This window comes from Leptinotarsa decemlineata, unplaced genomic scaffold, assembly GCF_025532065.1.
Source record: "Leptinotarsa decemlineata unplaced genomic scaffold, Ldec_3_MD MMD2_tig00000251_RagTag_RagTag, whole genome shotgun sequence".
NCBI lineage: Eukaryota > Metazoa > Arthropoda > Insecta > Coleoptera > Chrysomelidae > Leptinotarsa > Leptinotarsa decemlineata.
Genome location: NW_027412547.1, coordinates 10,771,801 through 10,787,486, shown reverse-complemented (window position 1 = coordinate 10,787,486; position 15,686 = coordinate 10,771,801). Strand labels below are relative to the sequence as shown.

General features: G+C 35.1%; 1 protein-coding gene across 10 annotated transcripts in view; it reads left to right on the top strand.

The window, feature by feature from the left end:
* Nucleotides 1–15,686, top strand: part of rut (adenylate cyclase rutabaga) — a 599,728-nt gene that overhangs the window by 297,075 nt on the left and 286,967 nt on the right. For all 10 annotated transcript variants that reach the window (XM_074173689.1, XM_074173685.1, XM_074173688.1 and 7 more), the window contains exon 2: nucleotides 4,468–4,810. In XM_074173689.1, coding sequence (XP_074029790.1) covers nucleotides 4,533–4,810 — 278 coding nt within the window. In that variant the 5' untranslated portion in view covers nucleotides 4,468–4,532. The remainder of the gene's footprint in view (nucleotides 1–4,467; nucleotides 4,811–15,686) is intronic.

Below are 15,686 nucleotides of genomic sequence, written 5' to 3'. Positions count from 1 at the left end.
TTTCGATATCATAGTACTTCTTAACTAAAAGATATCGGCATTTTTAGAAGTCATGATTTTCGAAGAAAAAAATTGAAATTAATTTTTATTTCGAAAACGGTAACAGCTAGGTATAGGGAAATATCAAGAAAAGTTGTCGGGAAATTGTTGGAGATTCCAAAAATAATATTATATACAGAGTGTTCCATTTGAAAAATCAAAGTTGCTACTGCTTTCTAATAGAAGTGGCAACACCGCATTGTCGAAAATATTTTAGTTGGCTAGAGAATGTCCGAATATGCCCTCCATTAAATTTTCAAAGTGATCCGTTGTCTGGTTCACCAGAAACGTCTAATGTGCCATCCACCGTGAATCAGCCTGTATAGAATATATTCAGTAAATGAATATGATATTCAAAACTGATTTCAATTCTGAGTAGAATGGGAAAAAGCTTTTGACTTTCATCTTCTTAATCTTACAAAAAATTGTGAGTATTTTCTAAGGAAAACAGAAACCAATTCAGTTCAAAATTAACTCTCCACAACTATTGTTGATTATTTGATTAGTTTTGAGTTATTTATTTATTTTCTTGATCTTATTACCGTTGAATTATTGTTGTATTGGTGTTATTGAAAAAATGAGTTTTAATGAGATTTGACATTGTCAATAAAATAATTGTCCTGACGAAAATTGGATATTTTCTTGGCACGAAAGTTTGATACGGAATAACAACTATGTTTAGGTTACGCATAGGTTACGCATACTTTCAGATGATATCTGGAAAAAATGGTTCTCACGGAAAAAATATTTGAATAGTTATTTTCGTGTAATGGAGTGTTTATATGAAAGAAGTTGTTTAGGAAGTACGTTTTTCCGTTTAATTTAATGTTCACAATTTCTTTCAAGAATGTTGGAGAGGTAGAAAGTACACTCTATATTATTATGTCTGAAATAATGAACATTCGAGATTACAAGTATTGATCTGTTTCAGAAACTGGACACGATTTTCCATTTTCCATACATTTCGTAACAACCTGTCAACCGTGGAATCGTTAACGTTTTGTAGTTCGATCAAGTTCCATAATGTAGGTCAACATGAGATGAAAAATTGCAAAAAATTAAAAGGATTTCCTAGAATGGAACCCATCTCAAACTCGGCAAAAAATATTTTACTCCACACAGCATTCGGATATTATGACAGGTAAAATATAGAGAGACGTATGCTTTATGAATCTATCACATCCATCCTCAGTCTATATTGTTTCTTTCTGGACAAAATATATCTTATTCGACAGTGATGACAATTTATTGGAGGGCTCTGATTCACTTTGAACGGTCTCGAAATATTTTTTGTTAGCGCTCTCATGAATTTTTATCCAATGGATTTTGTGAATGTTGATATTATTCGGAAACATTACTAAGATTCCCAAATCATTTCAAAATTTTCTCAATTTTGTGCTCGAGATGAATCTGAATGTATTTGAAATGAAATTTGAATGTAAAGAAAGTATAATGCTTGGCAATCGCTTACCAAACTTTGTTAGAGGTATGTCTCTAACAAACAGTTGATAACCTCAATATAAAAATCCAGACGAGAAAATATTATAGCACAGGTGGCGTTTGAACGAATTTCGTTTGTTATTCTTGTAGAATTGAGGAGCGAGGAGTTTGAAGTATTCTGTTAACCAATGATGACTTTTCAAAATGTGGGGTAAACAATCATTAGTTAGATCCCTGAGGAGACAAAAATGACAAACTTTGCAGTTATTCCGCAAAAAAATTGTATCGTTTTTAAGCATGCCGGTAAACTTTTAAGTTTTAAGATTAAGACATCGATTTTGAATATCTGCCCCCAAAATTTGAAAGTGTTTTTGATACTTTGAACTGAGAGCCAGATGCTCTCAGTGTTTGTTTTGTTTCTCTCGGAGCTTCCATTCCACTTTATAAGATCGGACGTAGTCGATTTCTGGAGTCATGGATTCAGAAGTGACATTCAGGGTCAACCACTTATGTGACAATATGTCCAGTTCTATTTGTTGTCCATCTAACCTCTTTCTCCAGAAGAATGTGGGGTGGGGTGTTACTGTACTCTGGAGAGGTTCACTTGAACCGTTTGCTATAACGCTTACAACCACCAAGCAATGGCTTCGCACGTGGTCACTGATTTAACAATCATCAAATATATCTAATGGGTTTATTTGAACCTCAAGACTCACCTCCTTACTGAAGGAAAGTGTTGTTGAAACATTCTCCTAGTGAAAAAGACTGTCGTAATTTGCTGATGTTCACAGTCGTCTAATTCTCCTAGCACAAACTATGAACATCGTCCAACGGTTTTGGAAGATGTTACAGGCGCGTATACGGCTTGGTTTTCGACAAGTTGATAATATCGTCTATATATCGTATATATGTCAAAGACACCAAGCAAACTGTCAATCAGAAATGATTACAGAAGGAGAACTAGTACAAGGGCGCATATTTTAACGTGTAAGGAATCATACGTTGAAACTTAAGACATTGTTAACCCGTAGCTTTTGAAGGTTGTCGTTCGTAGAGGAGTGACAGATGGTTAACGGAAAGTAGATTTTGATAGAAATTTTTCCCCGAGAACTTAACCATTGATGACTTTGAACCTAATGGCCTCATCTTAAAGAGTTGTAGTAGCTGTTCTCTTCATGAGCGTGGCCTAGAGACAGCCACTTATTATTGATTCTATGTTTTTTAAAGCAAAGCTGATCTATTGGATTTAGGTCGTGCATGTTCAAATGTTGGGTTATGTAGTACTAGATCCATCGATTATTCAGTTCGATATGCATAATATTGTTCAGGAAAGATGCGCTAGCTCTATAAAATCTTGTGAGTTGATATTACCGGCCGATTCGAAGCAGAGCTTGGTATATGAGGGTATGTACGCCATTGTTGGTATCGGTAGATTTAAAAGTCTGATATTATTTCATCGTCCAATCAAATTTTCTTAGCGTCCTCTAGTTGCTCATTTTTGGTCGATCGGTGCCTTCAAGGAAAGAAGGACTATTGTTATTAAGAGATCTAGATTTTTTTATATCAAAAACTATAACATACGTTTCCTAGAGTTTGTGAATATACTATCATCGTCCCGATTTCGGAGTTCGGTTTCCCAGGAACAATCTTATAAATTGTTTTAGTGTGAGGTATATTAGATATAATCTCATAGAACTTTCGTTTTGCCTTCCTAATTTTCTTGTTTCAAGTCGTAAAAGTAGTTTGGAATGTTCCTAGGATATATCTAATGGGGTATCACTACCACTATTATAATCAGTATCCATCTCCTTGAAAATAACTTGAAATTGAAGCAACTACGAGCAAACATAGTCAAACATGTGATGTCGTGCCAACAAACCGTTTCTATAGTAACGATACCGAAAGACCATTGGTTGCTGTGAAATTGTATTGAAAGTACTGATAACATTAAAATGTGTGGAAAAAAAAATTATTTAGTTATTTTGGGCTCTTTTTTTCAAACAGGAAACATTGAATACTATTTTCAAGACATCAGTCGATCAAAAGCGATAATTTTTCGGGACAAAAAAACACGCCAAGATGTATTGGAAGTATGTATTTTTAATATACTTCAATCGATGTGAATTCACATTCACAATAAATGTTGTTGTATTTCATGTATAAAATTCGAGAAAATTTACACTCTCATTTTACGCACTTGATGATTAAGTACAAAAATAACTATTTATATTTTAGGTACTGAAAAGTTACTCTGGTCTGGATTTCTAGCCATACTGGCCTGGAAGGCAATGAGGCTGCCGACTCCCTTGCAAAGGAGGGTACTGCAAGTAGCTTGATCGGACCAGAACCTGTCATAGGCATCGCTTTAGGCTTTGCCAAACAAACATTGAACACCTGGATGGCAAGACGATTCATGGACTTCTGGCAGAATCTTCCAGGATTGGCTCACTCAAAGGCGTTTATTAACCCTTCGAAGCTTGATACCAAACAGTTGTTGGACTACAGCAGGCATGAACTACGAGGATCTCTAACAGGCCTTCTTAAAGGTCCCTGTCATCCTATGCAGAGACTCGGACTGTCGGAAGACAGTGTGTGTCGCCTATGTTTGGAAAATGATGAGCACATACTTTGTGCCTGCCTCGCTGGGGACCGAATCATGTTTTTAGAGTTCGGCAGAGCCGTACTCTTATCATCTGACCTGACCACTCACCATACAAACTAATCGGCTTCGTTAAGAAGCTGGGTTTATTTGGTCGAGTGTGAATAGGTGTGAGCCTCAATAAACCCTTACGGGTTGCGATGGCGGATCGAATAGACTCACTCACTTTGAAAGGGATAAGTTTTCCTAACAACAACAACTTGCGCTGCAGTTATGTTGTGAGGAAAAAGTGCCTTCGTTGTATAATAATTCACCATTTACTCATTGAGTAGAATCATTGTTTTCTGAAACTATGTAAAAAGCTGAAACTTTATATTTTTTTTTTTCAGTGATGGCTCGCCGTCGAAGACCCCCCGAAACAAAAGTTTCCTGAAAGATATTCCAACTTGCCGCCATGGACCACAGGGTGAAGGCTATGACCTCTCCTCACATTCTGTCTCGGGTACTGAATCCTCACCGTTTCGAGAACGACGAGCTGGAACATTTGTACCAACGATACATCTGTAAACTGCAGCACAGTAGCGTGGCAGCTGTCGTAGCGCTTTTCGTAGTACTTACGTTCCTCTTGGCGAATCTAGGACTGGTATATGCACAAGCAGCGACTGCCCAGAATGTATACCATGCGGCACACTGCGTCCTGTTTGCTTTGTTGTTGGGGTTTCTACATACCAGGTTAGTTCAGTATGGAAGAAAGGAATGGAAGAAATGTATTTTTCTTTGAATTTCTATTTTCAGTGATTCTTAATGATTAAGAAAAGAGAATTGAAACTTTCTATGTTTTCTACCACTTTAATTTGTAACTGACGTTCCTGCAGTTTCGTCCTATAAGGACATTTTCAAACTTATACATTAAACTAACAATGGTTTATTACATTAGCCTTTATATAGCACCCCTGTAGTAATAATAGAGAAATTTGACTTGATTCGAGTATCTGAATTTACAATTTACAATGCGCATGTGGTAATTTGGAAACCAGTAAGTAAACTAAATCGATTTGATCATTTAACAGGTTGCACCCGCAAAGTTTATGCATGTGACTTTCCAAGGATTCCAAATAATTGAGTTTGTAACCCTTCCTTGCATAGTGCAAAAATTCCGTATCGTTTAGATTCGAGAACTTGCGGTTGCATGCCAAGGAATGATTTGAAAACGTCGAATCATTTTTTCCTAGTCTGAAGGACCTTTCATGTTCAGAATACCGTTTTTGGAAATTTCGACCACATTGTCCCACATAAAGGAAATCAGATAACCTGGCATGTGGTATGAATGCTACTTCCACATTGTTTTTTTTTCTGAAAAAACCCGCAATTATCTCTGTTCTTTTTCCAAAATATGTTAGAGTTACTCATTTCTTGATTTCTGGTTGTTTGACCTGAGGAAATATTAATCTGTAAGTGAATTTAAAGCTTTGTTTTCTGACTAACTTCTGGATAGTATCTTCGTCGAAACCATTATTATGACCTATCTGTGTAATTATATCAATTTCCCTAGCTAGATTGTTAGCAGAAAAAGGCAGTGAGAATGATCTGTGCAACAGAGACTGCTAATTTATGACTGTCTGGATGGAAAGAATCGATTGGGATGGTAATGGTAGGTTTTCTGAAAACATTGAATTCAAATTTATTCTGATTGTGTGTAATGGTCAGGTCTAAGAAATGTATCTGTTTCTCTGACCATTACACACAGTTTTTGGTTCCAACGTGTAAAGTGAGATGTATTTGTCATTTGCTTAGATATTACTGCCCGTTTTTGTAGGTATTTTTGGATGTTTGAAGATAAATGGTCAATAGAAGAAACTGATCACGAAGAGTGCGAGTAAGTGTATTCTAGCTGTTAGTTGTGCTTGCTATTCATCTTTAAATAATGATTGCACCACGTGTGTTAAATGAGAAATGCGAACCGATTGTTATTTTCGGGGAAGCTCATCGCAATTATCATGAGGCTGTACGAATGTTCAATGAACGTTTTCCAGATCGCCCTATTGATAGACATTATTTCAAATAATTAGTAGAAAAGTTTTATGAGAACGGCAGTGTGAATAATCCGTCCTCATGGATTAGAAATGTTGCCTTGAATTGTGAGGTTTCGCAGATGACGGTATTAAGAGCTCTAAAAAAATGACAAAATAAAAATGGTGCACGATGATCCAGACCGCTGTTTAGAATATTGTGGAATTGTTTGGTAAATATTCGTTTTGAGGGCACCCGACGATTTAAAAAAAATGTTTGAGTGCACTTACGTAATTTGATGCATAGACTACGACTCCGAAATAATAAAGCGGCGCTCTCCCTTATTTACCAAGTTAAGGCCCTTCAAAGTTTTCAGCCTTCTTTTTCACAAGATGAACTATTTTAAAACACAAGCATTTATTCACTAGGTCACCTTTACACCTTTAAAACATTTTTCTTATAAAAAAACTTAATTTTAAAAGTAATGCTTGCATCAGTCGTACCAACTATGCCATTAACCTTAAAAACGTAAAATGAAGAGATATAATTATAACCAAAAAGCAGCTCCGTACATTTTATAACATTTTTATTGGAAAAATGTTGATTGTTGAAGTGAAAAGTGTCAAGAAAGGAGAAATAAGGTGTAAAGTGTAAAGTAAAAAGAAGGATGAAAAGTTGCCCTTTTCTGAACTTTGAAGGGCTGTAACTTTGTTGATGAGGGAGAGCGCCGCTTTTTTCTTACGGATTCGTAATGTAAGCATCAAAATACGTAAGTACGCTCAATTTTTTTTTTAATCGCCGGGTGTCCTCAAAACGAATATTTGCCAATTGTTTCTAACAATATTTTTCAAAATTCCAGCTATTTGAAACACATTTGCTTCAGTGATGAGGCTACTTTTTTTTCAAACGGTCACGTGCATAGACAAAATGTGAGGTACTGGTCCTCGACTTTTTCGCGAAACTCATACCGAGTTTTCCCAAAAAGTTAATGTATGTGCAAAAATACCGAGTGACTACATTATAGGTTCGTTATTTATTGAGAAAAATCTGACTGGCGTCCTCTATTTGGAAATGCTGTAAACAGTAATAGATCCACTGATAGTGGCAACTGTCGAAAATAATTTAGACGAATTTGACATGGACAGTATTCTGCAAGATGGAGATCCTCCTCATTTTCCAGTTACTGTGAGAACTTATTTGAATACTCTTTATGCATGACGATGCTTCGGGCACCGAGAATCTGTAGAATAACCTCCAGGATCACCAGATTTAACTCCTTTACAATTACTCGCGATACTTTGCAAAGTATCAGGACTGAAATATAGACTATATTTTTGCCAGGAGGTTAACGGGGAACATTTTGAATATTTACAGTGATAACAGAAAAAGTTAGTCTTAGTTAGGTTGCCTTCCTGTTTGTGGTGAAATTCTTTTCACGGTAAAACAGAGAATAAAACCCCCTTTCATATGAGCTATCACTCACCACCCCACGCTATTTAAACAGGGTTGCTCTTTTCCAGTGGGTAATGAAATTAGGACTGGGGTTAAGTCGAATAATTTTTGGTCTCTTTTGCCAATAACTCGAACCCCTTTAGAGCAAAAAGTTTGAAAAAAATAATGAAGGAAGCCCTAAATCTCCAGAATATGATACGATATAAAAATATGCAAAAAAATATTACCCCCACTAATTTTTATTTGTTACATGCTGTCAGCTTTCGCCCCTACGTGTGGGGTGAACATGGACACCTATTTATTTTGCATCAGAAGTCATCTTTACTCCTGAAATGGCGCGTAGGCGGACACAAAAAGTGAAAAATAATAATTTATAGCAATCCACAAGAAAGAAAAACACATTTTTGAATAAGAAACTAATTTATTTTAGGAAAATAACACAAGTGAAAACAAAACATAAACCTCATACTTATTCTGAACTTATTCAATTCGAATTGCACTGTCTTCTAGGAAAATAAAACTACCTACATATAACACAAAAACGAAATATAAACCTTACACTAGGTACTGAACTGTTGTTGAATTATTCAATTCGAATATTTTCATATTTTTTCAAAACGAGGAATTGGAACCTATCGCGCCTCAAAAATTTTACATTTTTAAGAATTTTAAAATTTGGGTGTGATCTACTAAAGACATATCTTTAATATTTGGATAAATAAAATAGAGTCCCATATTATCAGTGTTTTGCTTCCTTAGGAAATTGACATAATACAAATTATTAGTCGTCTCATTCTCAATGATCTCAGAGATTCATCCAACAAAATATTTATGGGTCTTGTTTGGGCATGGAAATTTAACTAATAAAAAAGTACTCGTTTGTATAGTATCATTAGTATCACAGTCACCTGTCTCAAAATTATCTTGTTGAGATTCTTCAGTCACATCCTCAAACAGTAAATCATTATCATCTGAATCAGTATTTTCATCCTCAAGAGGACGGCTAGTTGAAGGTTCCAGATCTTTTTTTTTTGACTCCTTTGCCGGGCAATAATTTTAATTTCTTTCCTTGCTTTGGTCGTGTTTCTTCAGTTATAACTGACCTAGTCTCTTTTAAAAATTCTTGTAAAGTTTCGGTCCAGTGGTTCGCACTTTCTGTTCGAGTCGCTTCTTCGCCTTCATTCACATCTGGTATTTTTTTTAACACAACGTCACTATTAAATGGGACAATCCTGCAAGCTCTGAATCCGGATCTTATATTGTTTTCTAAATTTTCAATCTTCTTAATAGCTTCATCAAGAAGCCGTGGAAACTCCGACTTCAGGATAGTTCCTCTATTCTTTATTTTCCATTGTAGCAATATGACACGCCATGCTTTTTTCATAGGGTTAAAAAAGGCAACATCTAAGGGTTGCAGAAGATGGGTGGCGTTAGGTGGAAGCAACACAAATTCGATGTTATATTGTTCGCAGCATTCCAGAACATGCATTGAAACATGGCTACGAGGTTGTCTCCAATGAGCACCTTCCTTCCGGGAAGATTTTTCAAATAAGGAAGGAGAATTTTGTCAAACCAATTTTCAAAGGTTGGCTCATCAAACCAACTGCTTTTAGTTCGGTTGTATATTGTCCCTTGTGGTCCACCTTCTATCCAGGTTGGATATAAGTGGACAGCTTTGTATATCACATATGGGGGCAGTAGATGTCCGGATGCAGTAATTGCCATCATAATTGAGGTGCTTGATTTGCTGGAATCCTGTATAACTTCTACCCTCTCAGACCCACGGCGGCATAGAACTTTTTGCCTCCCTGGGTCGTCCGTTAGATACGTCTCGTCATAGTTTACTATATGGGTAGGCTCAACATTTTCCAATGTCAATTCTAAATTTCCAAAATACTCTCTTATAGTGTCTTTGGTAATATTAGCCCTGCATCTTTTAATGTTTTGAGCTAATCGTTCGGTTAATATGTTATGTTTTTTAAAATAAATTATAGAACCATTCAACTCCAGGTAAATTGTCTTTGAAAGTTATTATTTTCTTTCCTCTTCTATCAAGGTAATTTTTACTATGCATCTTATATCTCTGCGAGTCAATGGAAAGCCCCACTCACCAAATTTGATTTATAACTTTTCTTCTTCTTCTTCACTTATGATGCGCACTGTATGAAGAAACGCCCCTACTTGCTTCGTCAAACAAGATGTCCAAAATTATTCTTATAAAATTAAAGGGATAGGATAGTCTTCAGATGGGTTTTCAGCTTGAACTTTTTGTTATTGCTTTTTTCTGAAAATTTGAGAATAACGTAATTTTAATTTTTTTCCTTCTGAAAATGAAAATGTCATCGAATAATAGGTTCAACTCCTCAAGAAAACAATAGTACCAAACAAACAATAGTATCGCAAGCGCTCTGATAAACCCACTTTTTCCATGAAAATAGAGTTACTGACCCCAAGAAACTGGCAATAAACCGTTGGTATGACAACTGCAGGAAGACAAATTGGCCAAGTCTTAAAATATAAACTAACATATAACAATGAACAATGAATAAATATTTCAGGTTATTAATACACGAATTCTATTGTGATTGATGGTATTTCATCCAACAGCTACTTTTGTATTGAGAGATACCTCCACGTGTATCCGGTGTATCGATGCTTATCGTGGTTCAAAAACCCAACTGCTCTAAGCGAATCAGGACTTTTTTTTGCTATATTCTTGATCAACAAAACAACTTTGGTCTTCTATGTTTTGTTCGAATAATAAATTTATTGTTTCTTCTAATAACTCGTTTTGAAATTTCATAACAATAACATTCATATGAGTAAAAATGCAATAAATTCATTATTTCGGTTACGGTACATATTTCAACAAAATCCCAAAACACGTCAAATTTTAATTATAATTTGACATACTTCAACGGAAAATGCTATCCCTACCTTCAACCCCCGTCGAATGACGGGAGTCAAAAATGTTATCGCTTTCAATTTTATTGCAACAATTAGGATAAAATAAATTGAAATCATGTGGTTACCGAAATTCGATAAAATTCACTGAAAACTTATTGCAATTTACTCAAAATTTATTTCATGTTTAGGTATTGATAATAAGAAAGTAAGCAAAAACCATAACAATTTTCTTTTTAGATGCTATCCTTTGAAAAACTGTAAATAATTTCCGTGGCAACGTTAGTTTAAAACGCCTTGTTAACTTGTGTTGTATGTTTCAACATTGGTTGTCAGTTAACTGCAAGTCTGACAAATGGTTAGATCATTATCGGAAATGCATAAAATAACAGGTTTACAAATGATTTGTTAGCTCGCCTATTTCATGAGAAATTTCCTAATATACCGCCCGTATCTCGAAGAAGAATTAGCAGAATAGAGAAACAGTTTTGCGAGCTTGGTCATGTGGGGCAGATAAAAAAAAAGCTGTCAGTACAATGAATGTTGAACTCAAATTAAATGTGATGTATGAGTCACATATATCGAGTAGATAGTCATCCACTACACTAAACGTTAATCATACATCGATAGTAAACATATTGAAAGAGAGTAAAATGCATCCCTATGAAATGATTCCTACTCAGGAGCTCACAGAAGACGATTTTGATTGGAGAACTTATTTCTGTGAGCAAATGATGAACATGTTGGATAACAATATCATCCAATTAGAAAATGTTATGTTTTCTGATGAGTTTACTTTGTCTCTTAACGGTCATACTAATCGGCAAAACTGCCGCTACTGGTCAACGGAAAATCCTCACTGGATGAGAGAAGATCACACGCAATACCCCCAAAATGTTAATGTTTGGCAGGGATTGTGGGAAACTATATCATTGGTCCCTTTTTTATCGAGGGCAACTTGAATGGCAATAATTATATGGCACTTCTTCAAAATGATGTCATTCCAAGTTTAGCAAATTTATATCATGATCCAGGACACCCTCAAGTTCCAGTGAATACAATATGGTTTCAGCAGGATGGAGCACGATGGAGCACCACCACATTACCCAGTTAATGTCCGGCAATACCCCGTTACAACATTTCCCAATCGGTGGATAGGGAGGTGAGGATCGATTGAATGGCCAGCGCGATCACCTGATCTTCCATCATTAGATTACGAATACGAATAACGCTTGCGATTAGGTCGGTCATGCCTGAAATGTTAAATAATGTCAGAAGACAGTTTTTTTTGCGATTAGAATGTTGCCAAGACGTTTCGCGATGAATATTTTGAACATCTACTTCGTTAACGTCCATAGTTCTTTTTCGTATTCTATATTTCATTACGTTTTGCATTACATTTTAGTTTTTGACTGTATTTTATCGAATTTCGGTAACCACATGATTTCAATTTATTTTATCCTAATTTTTGCAATAAACTTGAAAGCGATAACATTTTTGAAGAGAGAATGAAGAGACCTTTCAAACGATATATCACAAACCTATATTTCCCATTTAAAAAATTGGGGGTTGTAGCTGCCATTCGAATAGGGTTGAAGGTAGGGGTGGCATTTTCACGTTGAAGAATGTCAAATTATAATTTATATTTGACGTGTTTAAGGAGTTTTTTTGAATATGTACAGTAACCATTTGGCTATTACACACTGTATATGAATGATTTGAATAGTACTTTCAATTCAGTACGATAATATGAAGATTATTCATTTCATGTAGTATTATAGAAGATAACAATAAAACATCTGGTGTAGAATAAATCCAAAACAGGAACTTTTCCCAATCCCCAGAATTGAAACACTCTTCTCGACGCGCGATTTACATAACTAGTTGGCGTTTTCGGTAAATGAAAAAAAAAATCTACTGAAGACGCCAAACTGGGTGGTGAAACACTCGTCGAGAAGTGTTTGCATATCAGGTGCATATCAGTGAAAAACAATGAAACTATCATGGATTCAGATTTGTAAGTGGAGCGAAATGTTCTTATGTCAATTTTCAAAGCCACTAATCAATTGAATATTTTTTAATCATTTTAACTTAATTTCGAATTTTTTGATGTTCCTTATTGAAAATACCAACTCTTTGCCGCATACCTTGGCAATGAAACAAATGAACTTCCGTTAATCAAATATCTTTCATCAGTATCGATTTCAAATAATTGATGATGATTAGTTACCAAAATCGTATTCCTGTATTTTAGCTGATCAGGAAAAATAAGTACTTCTAAGTGACGGATACAGAACAGAATATTTCATCTCTCCTTCAGTAGCTAGTATCACTGTTACCATTTTGTGAGAGATGAAATATAAGAAAAATTAAAATTCATAATCTTTGTATTGAATCCGCTATATTGGTATAGTTCAGTAAACGATAGAGCAATCTATCTTCCGATAGCTCCCCTTTAATGCTAGAATCACCAAGGAGGCAGCTATAGCTGTTTCCGTGGTGATTTTGATAGTTTTCTTGTAAACACAAGATCTATCAACTGAACCCACAAATGTGCGGTTGGCTCCTGCTGGTGGCTCCGTGCATTTGTATTTCTGTATTTTGGCAACCAAGTGTTGCCCATCCTTACACTTGGCTGCACCATACTGATGATGGGCCAAAAGCCCGAAACACGTGTCTATGGTTTGCCACTTTCTTGAGTGCTATGTCTGATATTAACTTCTGTTTCCATATCAACACACTCAATAACTTTCATATTTGTATATTCACTAACTGTTTTCGAAAGTTTCTGATAATTCCTATTCCATATTCTCTGTTTCACCATCACTGTCGTCATTTAAATCAATAATGAATTCATTTCCACCATTAATATGGAAGTGCCCAATCTCCATATCGTCTTTTTTAAATAAAATTACTTTTTTAATCCTTTTCTGCCAGTCTTGTTTGGTAATATTAGATACTTCTTCTTTAATTAGCTCTTTTACCTTCTTATCAAATTTTGGAAAATTATTTTTACGCCTGATGCTTTGTTTTAATTTCCTCCAAATCAACTCGAATGGATTGAATACACAGAAATAGGGACAAAGTCTCAGTATGGTGTGTAAATACTTTTCAGCAATAATACTCAAGGGCATACACTTTATCAAGTGTTTCTGTCTGTAAAACTTCAAGTTATTGGTTTTTGGTATAGTAATCTTCAAAATACAAATTGTTATTCATTAAAAAACTTTGTATTTCATCTTTCCACGAATTTTTATTCGGTACTTTGATGAGCTGTCGCGAATGATAGAAAGCGTTGTCAAGAACTATTACACTATTCGCATCCAAATTTGGGATCAATGTGTTTTCAAACCATCCCTCGAAAATTCGAAAATATTAGCTTCCATGTTCTTATGATAGTCAACATTGAAGTCCTAAAGTTTTTTTCCACATAATTTCAAAGAATTAGGAACCCATCCTTTACTTAGTCCGCAATGCATAATGATTAGTCGCGATTCTTTGTTTGGAGGCATGTTAGGCATATACATTGTCGAACCATCAGTCCACCCTTTCGTAACTGTGTCGTGAGTGGCATACCAAGATTCGTTCAAATAGAAAATTTGCCTTGTTCTTGTCTATTATTAGTTATTTGTTCTTTTGTTACGCAATTTCGCTATTCTTCCACTTTCCATAACTGCTTAACGTTTGTTTTTTATTTTAAATCTAAATCCTAGTTTCTTTATCCAATTCTGGAGAGTTTTGTCACAGCAGCTCACGTTATGGCCGGAAGTATTGAAGTTCTTCCTTATGATTTCAGTTGAAGGATTCTCATTGCTTTTGTAACAGTCGTATATTGTTTTTTCCATTGATTTTATCAGATGAACATCTAAAGGTTTTGGTAATCCCGTATCACATCGCATCTTGCGTTCATAAGGTTTGTTTTTGACTATTTCACGTACAGTTAAGAAAGGAATTTCGGTCAAATCTGATGTTGCTTCTAATAGTTTGTTTCCCTCAAAACCAAACTTGAGATGTAGATTCTTATATACATTGAAACATACTCTTTGTGTTTCAATATTCAAATGCATCCGAATCTTATTCATTAGTATCTCTTTTTCGTATTGTTCACCATCGCTAATGGAAAAAGTCTGCGTTGTTATCACACTCGTTATTACTATTATTACTTGTCTAAGGACGCCACATTTTAAAGAGATAACAAAAGTTTAAAGTAATTATAACTGCACCAATATCGAATTTCAACACTCAAATCGTGATCAGTTTCTGTAATGGACACGATGGCGATAACCATCCCCGCATTCCCTGATTTCTATTCTTCATCGTAATATGACTTCAAATTTAATTTCGTCACTCTTCAGCCAATCATAAAACTTGAGTCTACAGTCCATGTGGACTAGTTCGCTGCCGCTTCATTACTATGTATTGGTTTTTTGGCCTTTGAGTGCCGCCAACTTTGAATGTGCACAATATCGCTTACTTCGACTATACAATCGTCCAAGTGTTTGAGAAAAGTATTTGTTAGTGTCCTAGAAATTAGATGATACACAAGCAGGACAAATTTTTGAAAATTGATTTTCAAAAATCACTCGATAATGAAATGAGAATTCAGATCTAGATTACATCTCATAACCTTGAAACATTATGGTGCATAACAACATTCTTATGTAATATTCCTTTGAACAATTAAAGCTCTGAGGAAAACGCATTCATTCTATAATTGAAATAAAAATTACAGTTGGTTTACTGGGCCAATTTAATTTTGTTCATTTTTTGCTACAAAACTAAGCCATCAAGACAGGCATTTTATTAGGGATGGATTCCATGTCAGAGGAATTAAATTTGGATCGTAAAATAAGGTTGACAGGTGCAGATATTTGATTTTTGAATACTAAAACATGTCTCCGTAAATCAGTTTTGACAAATTTTGTTCAGGGTAATATTCCAGACAACTCTTCCGTTGTGGAAAAAGTATTGCTCTTTGCCAAATGGAAATACATGGATTTAGAAATCGAATATCTGTTCAGTAAAAGGAGTGTGCGTGAATTATTAAAGGCATTCAAAGTTTATAAGAAATTGACATATAAGTTCGAGGAGACAAAACAGTGGGATAATTTTCGGAGACAAATGTTCATTGTAAATGACTGAAAAGTTATTAAGAAAACGGCTTCTTTGAACAAAAAAAACAGTATTTTGATAAGAAAGAACCTGATATATTGAATAAGGATTTTAAATTTGATTTGAGTCC